This window comes from Staurois parvus, unplaced genomic scaffold (genome assembly GCF_062004578.1).
Source record: "Staurois parvus isolate SC_StPar_1 unplaced genomic scaffold, SC_StPar_1.0 ptg000562l, whole genome shotgun sequence".
Taxonomy (NCBI): Eukaryota; Metazoa; Chordata; class Amphibia; order Anura; family Ranidae; genus Staurois; species Staurois parvus.
The window spans coordinates 3,818,259-3,835,061 of NW_028318358.1; the positions used below are offsets into that span (position 1 = coordinate 3,818,259).

The window sequence follows — 16,803 nt, forward strand, 5'->3', positions numbered from 1 at the left end:
TCATTGCAGCTCTCTTTCAAAGTAAAGAGAAATTACATATCTCTTATCAGAAGCATCTAAGGTATACTACCTTTCTTAGCTGGTGACATAAGGTGGAAAATAGAGTGTTGCTGTAAAAATAGGACATTTTTTAATTAAAGGTGAAGTTCACCTTCAGGAACACATTACATATTACACCTTTATTTAGGGTGTAACATGTTCCTATGCAGAAGCTTCCCACCCCCAGAATCCACTCTCTATAACAATGTGCAAGGGTTCCTCTCCACACAGCCCCTAGTACATTTAAATTCAACATAGCTGTGTGGGGCTCAGAGGAAGTGTCAATGGACTATGAGGACATTGATTACTGCACTCATGGTCCATTGATAACTACAAGTTATCATTGCCCACACAGGAATGTTCACAGAGATCTGTGAATGAATAAACTATAAGCCACTGCATCAGACAGATTTGTGGTCCTCAATGGACCATAACTGTGTTAATCAGCACGCTCATAGTTTATTGACACATCCTCCAGCTTTCCAACTGAAAACCCATACAAAGTTACAGGCAGAAATCTGGAGAAAGTGTCTTCAGGAGGCTGCATTGCACCCGTGATCCACTTGTCATGGGTGCAATGCTTAGCAGGCTCCTGTAGAAAAAAATTATAAATGTGCTTTTTTATTCCTGTGAAAATATGTGCACTTATTAGTTTTCTTAAAGGTAAAAGTAGCCTTTGAGTGGAGAAAAATCTGTCCTAAACACACTGCAGGATTGATATACTAAAAGACAATTAGACTGTTCACTTTGCAAAGGAAGTTGCACTTTATAAGGAAATTATCCCCAAAGCTTAGTGAATGAGGTGGTGCTCTGCTGACCTCCATCATTCAATCATATGCAAGAACAAATTATGTTTTTTTATTTTCCTTGCACGTAGTTGGGTATTCTTTGCAAAGTGAAACTTCACTGCATTTACTAAGCTGTGGGACATCCTTTGCCTTTAGTCAATCAACCCAATGGCTTTAGTACAAATGTAAACTCCACCATTTTATTTCCTCTCAAACAAAACTAGTTTTTCACATTCATACCTTCCCAAGTACTCATTTCTGTATAACCTCTTGCTACATTTGATGTCCTTTTGAAGCTAACTCCATCTGCCCCAACCATTGTTTCACTGCCTATAATATCAAAAACTGTTCTAAAGCAAATATGGGCCAATTGAGTCATCACACATCTACATTTAACTACCCTCAGCGCCTTCATTCTAGTCACTAAACAAAATAATCCCTCTCCTATGTTTCTCCACAATCTTTCTGTTTGACCCAGTCTTCTCTGCCCCGTCCTCTGCCCTGGTGCCTACACTGATTGAACTGATAATCTGTCCCTCTCTACAGACGTTTTTGTTTTAGACTTCAAATAAGCAATCATAGTTCCTATACTAACAAAAAAACCTTCTCTTGACCCTTCTCTACACTCTAGTGAACCAGATTTGACTTCTTCTATACAGTTCAAAACTGCTTGAAGGCTTTGTCTATAGCAAACTAAAATTTTTACTCACTTCTTGACCTCCTCTAAACCTCCTTCATCCTGCTCAGTCAACAAAATACTTACAAAACACTTAAAAACTGATAAACGTCCACTAAACCAAAGGTTATTGTAACCTTCTTCTATGCAACTGCTGCTCAAGATTTGACACCAATCAACTTCTGCTACTGGACCTTCTGCACTCACTTGGCATTCCAGACACTGCCTTCTCACCATTCTCTTCTTTTGTTTAACATTATCAAACAAGGCTCTGTGTCAATGTCCTAAAGGTCTGGTCCCCTCAGATCTACCTATACATCATTGAGTTTTGACTACATCTTCCAGTCTGGGATTTCAATAACTAGACTGTCACATCCACAATTTACGAGGAATTCTGCATCAAGACTTCCGTATCTAGATCTCCCACCATTGTACATTTGTTGTACTTCAGTGTTAATATCTTCAATGTGAGAATAAAATTAAGGGTACCATACTTTGCGGTTTGACCACTCAACAACTGACCTCCACCTAATTTTCTGACCTTGTACACAAATAATGCAGATTCTCTGCTCCTCCATTGACAAAGATCTGCTGGTGGGCAGACAAAGGGAGAAAAGTTTGGACATTGCTGTCTTAAGCACTGCCCTGCAAATGCCTTATAGAAAATAGGGCCAAGATAATCCAAATTGTATAGCTTATCAGTATGTATGTCATCTTACCTTTTATCAATTAGGACTACTGATACAACACAGCAAAGTGACAGTTACAGTTACATATAAAATCCACCCATGGATGGTTATTGGAGATCTCACCTGACACATCTGTGTACTCATCAGCATTAAGGCCATGTTCTCCACCCAGTTCTGCTGGTAGATCAGTAAAACATTTCAATGTCGGAGAATACACTATTAATCCCGTACTGGCTTGACGCAGAAGACACTCCAGGTACCTTGGTGCAAAGACACATCCAATTATTTCCACTGTAGTAGATTTGTTTTAACACCAGAATGTAATTCAATAAATTAGAACACTCAGATGATTTTTCAAAGTAACTCTTTAGTTGTAATCTATGGAAATGTCAGTTTATGTAAAGTTAAAACTTTTTTCTGTATAATATAGAGCAGAGAAGAGGTAAAACTAATGTCTGGCTATTTTCTGCTGTTTATGACCTTACAGGGAAATTCTCTTTCCTTTCTTGTCGCACATTTACAATATGAAGTAAGAGGAAACCTCTGAAAAGTGTGGGGAAATCCCTTTTTAGACCCAGTTCACACCATACCTGTACATGAATTGCACAGGAAAGCGATGTACGTTCCTGTGTGATTCATGTGCGGGTCTGTGCAGTGCAATGTCAGCTCATTCATTTTGAATGGGCTAAAATCGCACCACACTGCACCAAAAGTAGTGCATGCTCTACTTTTTAAAACACAATGCTACCGGATCACATGGCACATAAGTATTGTGTTTGCAACCTGCGTTTGGGATGTCATTACCTTTGTACTGACACCCACAGCAGATCGCAAATGGAGATGTTTTGCATTTGGTGTGAATTGCACAGGAACACACAGCGCGTTCCTGTGCAATTCAGGTGTGGGCATGGTGCGAACTGGATGTTAGACTGATGTTACCATTTGAAACTTTACCCTCATTTCATGTTCTTGTGACAGCTCTAACATTTTGGATCTCCAATCACCTTCTATCCCAGTGACAATGACAAATAGAGGGTGAATCTTCTTAGCAGGGACATGGGGAGCAACAAAAACCTGATAGGGGTTTTATTATTTTTTTCACTTTGACCAAAACTCATACAACTTTGGTTTTACATACACTTTAAAAAAATATACCACATTATTATGAACAAAAACATTACTTGATATAGGCTGCTTTCACACTGATCTGTTTTTCTTTCGCTTTTGTGTTAAAATAAAGTGGAAGAAAAATGTGTGACCATGTATTCCTGTTTAATTCTTCACACTGATCCGTTGCAGGTTTCAAAGTTCTGCTTGCTGCATTTTTGGTGCACTTCTCCATTGAAATTAATGGTAAACACAGCAAAAACGGTTTTTGAGTCACATGTTAAATTAAAAAAAGCACCGCAAATGCAGTACAAATGTGGCAAAATCACATATGCGTTTTTGCTGCAGATCAGTGTGAAAGTAGCCTAATTTGTACAATGTTTTGGCATGGCTGAGAGCCAGAGTCATCTGTACCCGACTCTGGCACTCCAGTGAGTGCTGAAGGAACAGACAGAGAGCGGTGACTGACAGTCACCGCTCTCCAGGCCAAAAACTGAGCAATCAGCAGTTGCGTGACCACTGAGTTCTCAGTCATAGAGCTTGCGTGGGAAAGCTGCACCATCACACCAATGCTGCAGCTGTAGGTTTATTTTTTTCATAAGCCCATACTTCTTTTCCAACACTGAGGTTCCACTTATATGCATACAGCCTTGTTTGTCTCCCAATCAAAGTGATCACTGTAACAGCCAATCACAGCGATCACATGACCAGGAATCCCATGTAACAGCTCCAATGTTACGACATTTTAATTGGCCACCTTCTGCTGGAAGGGGTTAAGCCACATGTGATCCCCTGAGGATGTGTAATCATAGCAAAAGCAGACAGAAGTGCATACATCTGCGGGATTTTCGTGTGCTTTATGCTAAAAATATTCACAGGCATTTACATTATATTCTGCTATACTTTTTTAACTGCTTTCTTTTTCTTGCCCGTAGCATCACACCCATGACATAATTTTTTATTTGAGAACTTACGGTAGTACTTTGATTTGTTACTGGCTAGCATTGATCTTGTTTCACATTAGCTAAGGTTGGAAATGACTTAATCTTTTGTAATAATTTGTAAGACTTGTGTCACTCGCCTATAAGAAAAGCAATTACATAATCGTTCTAGATGAAAGAGTTACAGCTGAACTCCAGGAATTAGCTGTACTGCATACTTACATTGGTCCAGCTTGGCACAATGAAAGTATGAATATCTCATACCTGAGGGACTGATGTGGAAGCTGACAATCACTGTAGTAGTCAGACCTGCTACAGTGATAGCTGCAATCTTTTGGTTCCTGCGGGGGTTCTGTGTGAGCGGCCTCACGTCAACACACAGAACACTGGGGTTGCTCACTGGCCATTCATAGAACATCTTTTTTTTCCATTTTTTTTAATACAAAGCATCCTCTGATTGAAAAAGATGGAGAGGAGGGGCAGTGATGTCATCCACCTTGACCTATCAGAGAATGCCTTCTATTTATTAACCACTTGCCCTCCAGAGAATTTACCCCCCCCCCCCCCTTCCTGACCAGGCCATTTTTTGTGATACAGCGCTGCATTATTTTAACTGACTATTGAACGGTCATGCAACACTGCACCCAAATGAAATTTACATCCTTTTTTTCTCACAAATAGAGCTTTCTTTTGATGGTATTTGATCTCTTGTGCATGTTTTATTTTTTGCGCTATAAACAAAAAAAACAACAATTTTGAAAAAATAAATCCAATATTTTTGACGTTTTGCTATTAAACATGTCCAGTAAAAAATTTTTAAAAATCTAATTTTGTCATAAATTTAGGCCAAAATGTACTCTGCCACATGTCCTTGCTAAAAAAAAATTCCAATACATGTAAATTAATTGGTTTACGTGAAAGTTATAGCATTTACAAATGGTGGTACAAACAAACAAAGCCATACAAAGCAGTGTACAGGAGCTGACAGGGGAGAGATTTGTATTGTTTACATACGGGTCTGAAATCCTCAGAGATCGCTGGGTGCTAGTGGGAAATCACTGGACACGACCTGGTGATTGACAGTCGAGGCCGCTGGTAGGTCACGCACGCGTGCCCCCTACCCGAAACTGCAAAATCACGTATATATACGTGATTTTGCGCACCCATGCCGCCCTGTAGCAGTATTTCTGCTATAGGGAAGCACGGAAGCGGTTAAAAAAAAATACCTGGCATACTGTGAATGGCAGTGCCAAGTATGCAATACCCTCTGGTCAGTGCTCAGAGGAAATACTCTTGCACAGGACCCAGAAGATTATGGCTATCACTGCAGTAGCGACAAATAATATAGTAATTTTTCAGCTTCCCCAGCATCCCATCATGTATGAGGTTTGCATACTAACATTGGTCCAAGCTGGACCAATGTAGGTATCAGGGGGGACTTACTATTCGGGCACTTGGGCACTGCCCGAGGGCTCGGGGTCAGTAGAGGGCCCATGAGATGCCTCTAGTACCTTTCATAGGCTTTTCTGGGTGTGGTTTGAGTGTGGGCGAGGACTTAGGGGTCCCATGATCCCCTATTGCCCGGGGACCCCATGACTTGTCAGTCCGCCACTGGTAAGTATGCAATAAAGATCATACTTGGAGTTCAGCTTCTCCACAAATAAAGAGGCATGGAACTATTAAGAAGTAGAAGTCAGTGTCAAAAGATTGAATAGAATGGAGAAGTAGTTGAAAGTGACAGCAGGAGGTGGCTAGGTAGTATGGCAGGGAATGCTTATTGAATGTAATATTAGCAGCTGCTCTGTAAGCCAGGAAAACATTTCAAATTAGAAGCACAGCACAAAAAAATCCTTACCAGTTGGTATAAAGTGAGGTGATAGTCTGCTCTCCATTAGCATCATTCACTTGTGTTTGCTGCAGTAACGTGCTACGGATAGTACGTGTAATATCAATATTCACTAGATGAGCAACAGACTGCAATGTGCTGAGAAAAGATCTCATCCCACTTAAAACCTCCGATGGACGCTGAACCTGACGTGTGGCAGGATTCCAGTTCACTATCAGTACCAAGGCCCTAGAATGAACAAATCTGTATGAAAGGATCCACTATCTTAATACAAAAGTTACCTGAATTGATCGTATTTATGCAGCATTTACCCAAACCTGCATTACACTAACAGTGACTTTATAGACATACATTTCAGGGTACAGAAAGCTATTCTCTTCCAATAAGAATATAAATGCAGTATTTTGGTGGACCAGCTTGTTCAAGACTGGCCAAATTCCCATACATGGTTCACCTGCCTGATTGCTTGTGAATACATTATTTCCTTTCATGGAGGAAAAATTGCAGCAAAGTATCTCATGGAAAGTAATTGATATCTTTATCAGAAACTGTGTCAATGTTAATATAATAGGTTCCTCCTCAAAAACACTAATACGATTTTCAGAATAATTTGGACAACAGATGAATAAAAAAGGTACAGATATGCAATATAAAATGTACCATGATTTTCAAGTTTGTATACATTATTAAAAAATACATGTTAGTTATAGTGTACATGCAAAACTCATTTAAATGTACATATGTGTTCATATGGGGACTTTATGAACATAAGGTACTACCTAAGTGGAAGTACAACTAAGGCCTCATATACAGTACACTGGACATTTTTACAGCTGCTGTCTTTGGTTTCTGGCATTTTGTTTTCTACAGCCAGTAAACTCCCCAGCATGTTATCCTATGTATTCATGCACACAGGCTTTAATCAGCGTTTTTTGGCAGGAAAACAACCCAGAACTAGTGAGTTTCAAGAGGAGTTTTTTAGCTGTGAAAATGCTCCAATGCTGATAAAAGCTGAAAAATTCTACAAACCATGGACATTCAGCATTTATGAGCATTTTTGAGCCAAAAGATTTTGTGGGAGTAAAATTTTGATAAAAAAAAGGTAAACTCTGAAAAACACTAAAAAAATACAAATGCAAACTTCGAAAAAGAATTTTAATTTGAACATGAATTTGAATTCAAAATAGAAACATACTGCAATAAATTCAGTAAGGTATAAAAGTAAGGTATAAGATGATGATTCCTACTTAGGCTACTTAATAGAAAAGAATAGGATAAACTAGAATATAATAAAATAGACTAGAATAAAAAAGAATAGAAGAAAACAGAATGGAATAGAATAGAACAGAAGAGAATAGTATAGACAAGAATAGAACAGAATTGAAAATAAAAGAATATCATAGAATAGAAAAGAATAGGAAAAAAAGAATAAAAAAACAGAATAGAATAAAACAGAATACAATAGAAAATAAATGAATCAAATACAAAGAGTAGAATAGAACAGAATAGAAAACAAAAGATTATCAAAGAATAGAAAATAAAAGAATAGAAGAGAAAAGCAAAGAATAGAATAGAAAATAATAGAATAGAATAGAAAATTAAGGAATAGCATAGAAAAGAATAGAACAGAACAGAAAATAAAAGAATAAACTAGAAAAGAATAGATTAGAAAAGAACAAATATAGCCTTCTTTTGAAATTTGGATTTTGAATTCGAATTTGAATTTTGAATTGATTTGAAAGTAACGAATATACAAAACAAATTCAAAAAATGAATTATTCAAACTTGATGAAACAAAATTATTAACTTAACAAACAAATCTGAAATGAAACAAATGTTTCTGTCATGAACATCTCTAGTCAGCATCACATGTAGGCCTTACCTAGGGCATTCTTCCTGCAAATGTTTCCTGCCTTGAAATGACAACTCCTCCAGACTGGCATTCACCCATCAAGGCATTTTGACATTTGATTAACTTCTCTCAAAAGTCAGCCCACTTCTTGCATCAGGGCCGAGAGTTCTTGGGAGTAGTACAGAGACAGCATGCTGCATGAGATGTTTTCAAGAAGCTATGTACAGTACTCTGCAGGCCCATCCCACCAACCCTGATCTGCTTGCATTGCATAGAGAGGCATAGAGACCTAGTAATCATGTCACTCGGTCTAAAATATGACATGTAATACAGTAATACAGGTTTCATTTAAATATATGATTAGCATGTTGATAAAGGGGGCAGGGATCAACCAGGGCATGCACTTTAAACATCAGCTTTAATTTGTACAGTAAAAAAAAAAATCACCAACTGTATCTAAGCCCTTGTCTGACAAGAGTGCCACAGCTGTACATAAACTATAATGGGATATTGGTATATTGGTATATCAGCATGCTGTAGACATGTTCTACAGGATATTACTTAAAAAAATAAGTGAATGTCAGCCAAACAGATTGTAGTAAGGATGTTATGTTTTGTCCAAGACTCCAATCCTAGCACAGCCACTGCATATTTTCCTATGGAGAATTCAAAAGGGCTTCCAAAAACAAAAGTAGTTTTATTATTAATTATGTATTATGGATTTGGATGATTGACAGGATCCAGTGACAAGAGTAGTTTTGGTTTTAGTCGAGATCTTGTCACAGATCAAGGGTGAGAGCGAGGAATTTTCCCCACCAGGGCACTAGACTGCAAGTGTATATGGGGCAGTAAATAAAATATTACCTCCTCAACCCACAATGGGGAATTCTGTTTTGGGTGGATTTTCCTCTTTAGGGAACATATACTTCCATGGACAACAATTCCATGAACATTCACTTTCATAGACACCACTGTAAACATTTATGTGTCTGCTGTAATTTTTTAAAGATTAGATTCCTGTCTCCTTATTTTTTCATAATTTCACGATTACCTCTCAATGACACATGAATGTTTTGAGATCAGAAGCAGCATTTCATACTGTTTAGTGGCAAACTCTCACAATGACACAGGAACCTTTTGATCTGAGAGGCAGCAGTTTATTTTGATAAGTAGTGAACTCCAAAGCTCCTACTTTCAGTAATGAATCCGAAAATCCCTTTGTCTGTGAATGATGTTATGGGGCAAGGGTCTCCTCCCTTCGCTACGCTGATTGAATCGTCCACTGATGGAAGCTCATGGAAGAGGCACTGTAAGCCTTTTTTCTGTTAAATTTCACTCACATAACAATAGAGTCAGAGATTCTCAATGATAAATGAATGATATATACATCACTTCAGGCACCGATGAGCGACCCAATGAATTTTATCAAATTCTCTCAGATTTCTTTAATCCCTTGACTTCTCTCCTGGCAGCAAGCAACTGCTGAATTACAGGAAAGTCACAATAACATTTATCTCCAACAATATAAGGACCTTCCACTTTGTCATTCACTTTAGACAAATATCCCAAACTGATGTAAAAACGTTTATGAAAGTTTTGACTTACAAACTGGCCCAGGGTGTTACCACCATAATTATCCCTATACTGATGAGCCTTCTGTCAAGTACAGCTATAGCCCGCCAACCTCCAGGAACAGGTGAAGTACCCCTGGATACAGGGAGGGCCAGCATTTCACCACTGGGCTGAGTCCATGGCTAAAATGGACGACTGAAAGAACATTTGGCACTGGTCACTTTCTGTCTTTTTATTTCTCATTACACACAGGAGGAACAGGTTAGGGATCCGAAATACCCAAAGTAGCACATACAGGCGTCTCCAGATCCATGTCCAGATACACAGTGTACACAGTCTAAGCCAGCAAACCTGTAGATAACCTCTTAAGCTGGCTAACAGGCTTCTCTGTCTTTTTTGGTTCCAGTGCCCTCTGTACCATTTCCTAGGCTTCCATGAATCCTGTCCAAGAGTGTTACCAGGCCCCTGTGAGAAAACCAGCCATCATCCTGGCTTTCTCCAGCAAGGTCCTCCTCCTGGGTCTCAATCTTGCCACAGCTTCTGTCATCAACAGGCAGGTTCATGTCAGGTCTATCTCCTAGTCCAGCACACATGTTAGGCCTCACACAGGCTATGGGCCTAGCAGGATAGACCAGTCCAGCAGCTCCCGCTCAGGCCACAGCCTGGGAGAAGAACAAGATCTAAAGGCCTGCTCCAAATATTTATGCTCCCCCCAGCATGCACCAATAATATGCAAAAATATTCATAATTCAGTCTTACTGTGGAATCTCATACTATTATCAGAGATACCAATGACACCTACTGGCAGCAGTGAGAAATCACAGCTCCACTGAGTTTAGGGGAAGACCAAATGAAGAAATAAACAAATTCAGCTTAGGCTGACTACTACAGCCTCATTACAGCAAAACTACATTCAGGTTGTAATCCCTGTTCAGGACAAGGTGCTACTCAACTATGACCTGTCACACTTGTATTTGTAAATATATTTAATGGACAATGGAATACAGGTCATGTAAGCAGCCAATAGAAGTTATTGCAAGCCCAAAGGTTGCTGACGCCTTGAGCAATAAAATATTCCAGCTTGAATACCACACACTTATATTTACCTAAAAACAAACGTTAGTATACCTAGATGCTGCCAAAACATTTGTTTTAGGTTGGAATGGTGATGTTAATGAGCAACTTGTCCCTGCAATTAGTACCTTTTACAGGTAAAACTAGTGCTACACCATTACAAAGCCATCCACAACACTGCCCCTAGCTACATCACCAACCTCATCCACAGATACTGCCCAAATCGCCCACTCCACTCCTCCCATGATATCCTCCTCTCTAGCTGCCTCATCACCTTCTCCCACGCTCGCCTCCAGGACTTCTCCAGAGTCTCTCCCATCCTCTGGAACTCCCTACCACAGCATGTGCGGTCAGCCCCCACCCTGTCTGCCTTTAGACAATCTTTGAAAACTCACTTCTTCAGGGAAGCCTACCCCACCTCCACCTAAGAACTGTACTTGAATCACCTCCACCAGATCATCCTCCGCACCTATCATCTTTTGTATCACCTCCCCCTTCCTTTAGATTGTAAGCTCCATGAGCAGGGCCCTCCATTTCCTTCTGTACTGAAATGTATTGTAATTGTACTGTATCCCTTATATTGTAAAGCGCTGCGCAAACTGTTGGCGCTATAGAAATCCTGTATAACAATAATAATAATAATTACGTTGGTGTGCTCTGGTACAAATCACTCTTTTTGAGCAATGTGCAAGTAAACATTAGAGGAGAAAGCAGAGCGTTTGTTTTGTAAGCTTGTTGCTGACACGAACCACTGTGCAAACTCAGGTACAGGGCTACAAATTGCTGTAAAAGTTTGAGTAAGTGATTCCATTGAAAAAATAGTATCCCTAAATGCTGTCAAAACATTTCAAAGGTTAAAATGGTAATGGTAATGGGCAATTTGTCCATAGGAATTTATGGGGAACCCCTTGGATGGATCATAGGCCCTGACTGCGTATAGGATCTCAACTTTTGCTAAACTGAGATCAAAACCTGCCCTCTGCGGGTTCGAAGATATGACCCAATAGTTCAGCTGTTAAAAATTAGAACTTCAGTGGGCAGTAAAGCCTTAAAATTTGAGAGTTGAATGACAAAAGTTGGGTTTACCACTATTTTGGAGGAGCATTTTAATTGATTAATTCTGATGTAGGCAGAGGTCAGAACCTTATATAACACAGCCTGGCCTAGGATACAAGATGACTCCATACAGGCCCCTCATATTAATTTTGAAACAATCATTTTTTTTATGCTAATGTCAACATTGTTTCATTCATTGAGTCTTGTTGTACACAGGTGTAAAACTGTCTCTGTACATGTATGTATCCTGCTGCTTTCTCCTAAATGCAACCACTAGGTCTGTGCAAATGGGGAGCATCTATAATATTATTTTCATTAGGAGAAAAGGTGGGGTTTCACTTTAAAATAAATCTGTTATCAAGAAATCACAGCTGTAACATAGGTTTCTGTTTCCTTAGCTGTCATACACTTTATTCTTTCCACATTAAGTCACTGACCTGAAACAGGCAGGCAGTCAGTAAAGTCAGGAAACCCAACCTGCAGACTTGTTCTGGGTCAGCGAACAATGGAGCCATAAGATGAGCACATCAGCCACAGAATTAGCAGATAAACATTGGCAGCAATCATATTTTTGTAATGGCAGATCCACTTTAAAATGTCATTTTGAGTGAAAAGGGTCTGCTGTAATCAAAAACAATTTTTGTTCGCTACACATATTTTAAGCATAAAAAACTAATAACCTTTAATGGCTAATATGTGCCTGTGTAATGTCACTGAACTGCCATGTATTTGAGCACACAAAATTTGGACAGCATATCCATTTATTGTATACAGTGGTGATAAAACCATCACTCATTACAGCAATATGAAAAAAAACAGTAAAACAGAAGTAAAAACACAATCTCATGGTAGCATATCCCCATACTGCATATTTTCATTTAGAATACTTACCGACTAAGTCTTGTCTCTAAGTTGGAACTTAGGTACTCTGCCGGAGTGACCAAATGATCGAATACCATGATGTTTCTGACATGATTTAGCGCTATAGAGAACTCACTAAGGGTCAAGTGCAGTTTGTCCATGCTACAAATAAAATACATATGCAGATATACATAATGATTGGAATATATAAGTTCAAAAACAAACACATGCACAATTTAAATACAATCACATGAAACCATTTGGTTTTAAATATAAACAATTTACAACATAGAATAGTGCTTGCAATCAAAAAGATAATTCAAAATTAAAAGTGTGGTGTGATATGAGTCACAGGTGAGTTGACAGAATGCCTGAATTTATACTTTTAGCCCCTCTAAGCCAACTTTGAGCACTTCCACCAATCTCACCCATTTTTAATCTAATTTTTAATTATATAATTATATTATTGTGTACCTGCCTTTGCTGTTTGTGCTTAAAATTGTAAAATCATTTTCAATAGAATAAATTCTGCAATGACTTAGTAGCTCTTGTTGAACTACACTTCTAGTGCCCCAGTCAGAGAGAATATAGAACTCCTTATCAGCATATCGTTCTGGGTCAATATTGAAACAAGGGGATTGGAATGACAGCCAGGCAGGTAGCTTTTTCAGAAGTTCATCAATGGTAGCCTTTATTCTTCCCCAGTGATTTATTTAAGTTTACAGTCAGTCTGTTTTTGGGTCATATGAGGTGTCACTCTCTGCCTCTTGTTTCCAGGTACAAACATGTTTACTAGCACCACAATGCAAAAGACAACAACCTAGTAACATAACTAAGCACTCACTCCCATGCTCTACACTAGACTTAATGACTAGTAGCCCCACCACACCAATCATCAGTCAGAACACATGTGGCTAGATATCCATCCCAAACTCACATTGATCACATACATCTGTCACTCATTTCTAGCAACCAAAATGTATAAAAGATTTATCTAGCCAGTAGTACATAGCTACAGTAAAAAAATCAGCAGATCTGTATCACCATCCAGTCACTGGAAAGTCACCATATGAAAAGTCAAGCTACAGATTTCCTTGGTATATTTTTCACTAGTGGATAACCATTTGGGAAATTCTCTCTGAACGCTATAAAAACCCTCTTTGCACTTTTCTGGACTTTACACCCACTTTATACCAATGAACTTGGGGGTGTATTTAGAAACAAATTGGTATGCGTTCTGCTAAACTGCATGTGCATTTGTTCTGTGTGAATGCTGGCAAAATTGAATGTTACTAGACGATTTTCTCATCAGGTTGGATGTTTTTCAATTATAAGAATAGCGAATTCAGAAAATACTGCATTATGGGCACTGTTGAGCTGACAATCAGAGTACATAAGTACTGTATTTCATTCCTATAATCAGCTCCATCTAGGTGACATAATGCTGTATTTTCCGGTTTCAATCTGTTTTTATGATTGAAGCTCATCTGACCTCTAGAGAAAATAGCACGGTTATATTTAATTTTGCCAGAATCCACACAGATCTAATGTGCATACTGTTTGAGGATGAATAGCTCTGCAAATTTTTTATAAATGCATCTCTTCGTCTCTCTGTGCTCTCAATTATTTATTATTTATTTCAGGTACTTATATAGCACTGTCAATTTACACAGCGCTTTACACATATATATTGAACATTCACATCAGTCCCTAACCCTAAAGAGGTGTACAATCTAAGGTCCCTAACTTTAGATTCATACACACACATATTAGGGCCAATTTAGACAGGATCCCATTAACCTACCAGCATGTCTTTGGAGTGTGGGAGGAAACCCACGCAAGCACAGGGAGAACATGCAAACTCCATGCAGGAGGCGCCATGGTCGGGAATCAAACCCATGACCCATTTACTGAAAGGCAGACATGCTAACCACTAAGCCACTGTGCCGCCCAATATTGAAGTGTGGACAGTCAACATTGTTTTGGTTTTAGTGTGGACATTGTTACAATTTTTTGTACTAATTTGACTAAATTCATATTCAAAATACAGTATATAAGTTGACTTTCTCAGTTTTATGATATACAGGGGTTAGCCAGAGAATGGAAACAACATGATTTGCAGGTGTGAAAGTGACGACATGTTTTGCAGTGACAGTGGAAGTGATGTAATGCTTCCGCTGTGTGATGAGACACCTAGCTAACAGGTAGGAAGCCTCACTTCACTGTGTGCACTGCTAATAAAATGGAGTCATATCAGAGCTTACTGAGCTTCAAAGAGGACAAATTGTTGGTGTCCACTTAGCTGGTGCCTCTCTAACTGAATTTGCCAATTTATTTGCCGTGTCACGAGGTACAATAACAAACATTATGATGGCATTGACAGTTTCTAGGAAAACATTCTGCGATAAGCATAAGCATGGTTGACATGGTCAACTGACCAAAAGAGACAAAAGAATATTGCACAGGAATGTGACCCAAAATAAGAAAATAACTGCTGCACAAATGACTGCAGAGCTCAGTCTCAGTCTTCACTGACCTCTGCCTGCAATTTGTGCAGGCACCACTACCTGCAATATGGGAGAACTATCTATTGCCTGGTACTTGCAAAGCATTTCTGCTAGGATCACATCACTTTACTGTTCAATGAGATTGTTAGATTAGTAATGTATTTGTAGTGTATTTGCTTGCTTTGGTTTTTACTCACTTAGTAGTCATGCTGCGATTTTTACGTTGGCTTTCTGTGCCTGGTTTTTCTCTCTCCGGCTCCATTTTCTTAGGGGGTGGCCTTTTCAGTTTCTTATTCCTGGCTTTGCTGATAGATGCAGCACAGTGCTTTGGAAGCAACTGAAAATGGAATTCATGATATTCAATTTAAAAGTCAGAGCCAACAAAATTAACAGACAAGTTATGAGCAGATTCTGTCAGGATTTCTTCTGGAGTTTGTTTCAGGACCCTAATATGGAGACTTTCTCTGATACATTCCTCATTTAGTTTTATGCCAAGCACTTAGTACCAGATTCTTTTTATATACATTGTGATAATCCATGCAGGGCCAATTGTGTGCAATATAGATATGGAGCTGTACACAACAGCCACCTTGTTAAGGTCTTAGTCATTTTGTTTTCATGAGCAGTGTTCCTACTCCACCCCCAACCCCCCACCCCCCTCTTTGCAAACTATGGAATTTGTAGCTGTAACATGTTACGAACTTCAAAAGAACCTCTTATATTAATTAAAACACAATAGACACCAGAGTCTAGGCCTGCATGCCAGCTAATTAGTCTTGGCAGGATGTCTGTATCCACGAACTATGGAAAACACTTTCTCTTCCCTATCGTAAAACCATAATAACACAGTCAAGCCGTCACACATGATGTGTAAGGCCATTAAGGCTCTAGGAATGCAGAGCGTGCCATAAACCATAAACCATCTATTCCACAACTTAACAATTCCACATACAATTCATAGACTTCAACAGGAACAGGACAGATTAATATTAGGTATATATTTAAATGGGGAATATCATACCGAATAAATCAAGGTCATACATGACTACCCTAGCACATACGGAAGGGGAGCAAGCAGTCTCCTGCCTCAGAGATGACAAGGTACGCTGTGTTTGGTATTCCTGGGTTGGAAATATAATTATGAATAATAATCTGCCAGTTGCTAGAATACCACCTGCAAATACTGGAAGTTATTAATATTAGTATGAAACTGTAGTTGGGACTTGGTCATAAACTTGATGACCAGCACCCATCCCCTAAACCGGATGATTTGGCAGTTGTTCTCTGTCCATACCCCTTTTATAACAATGAAAAGGGGAGAACAGAACCTGGTAAGAAGCTCTTGTTTTACCATCAACCAAGGGACATAAAATAAACACACTGTCAGGAATGGACTCACCACTGGTGGTGCTGTGGCTCACTTGCTCTGTGGGCTGCAGTACCATCTCCTACAAGAGGGTGCTTTCAGCAGCCAGGGTCTCACTCCTGCAATCAAGCCATCACCTGAGGCTGATTGCAGGAGGTCTATTTAAGCAGGACCAGGCCTGCAATCAGGGCCTTGGTGTTTGTTTCCCATGAGCCCCTGTACCTGGTATCCTGTGAATCTTCTGTTGCCAACCCCTGCATTGTTCCTGACCCTGCTGACCGTCTCCTGTTTAACCCCTGGCTTGCCTGACCATCCTTCTGCCTGATCCTCTCTACCGCGCTGCCCGTGAGTTACTGAACCCGGCTTGTGACCCTGACCATTCTCTGCCTGCTCCTCCGGTACCTCGCTGCCCGCACATTGCTGACCTGG

At 39.4% G+C, this 16,803-nt stretch overlaps 1 protein-coding gene across 2 annotated transcripts in view; it reads right to left on the reverse strand.

Annotated features, from left to right (window-relative positions):
* Positions 1-16,803, reverse strand: part of NCKAP1L (NCK associated protein 1 like) — a 294,538-nt gene that overhangs the window by 167,534 nt on the left and 110,201 nt on the right. For both annotated transcript variants that reach the window (XM_089691400.1, XM_089691401.1), the window contains exons 19-22: positions 15,206-15,345; positions 12,532-12,663; positions 6,096-6,314; positions 2,316-2,452 (exon numbers count right to left, since the gene is read on the reverse strand). In XM_089691400.1, coding sequence (XP_089547526.1) covers positions 2,316-2,452; positions 6,096-6,314; positions 12,532-12,663; positions 15,206-15,345 — 628 coding nt within the window. The remainder of the gene's footprint in view (positions 1-2,315; positions 2,453-6,095; positions 6,315-12,531; positions 12,664-15,205; positions 15,346-16,803) is intronic.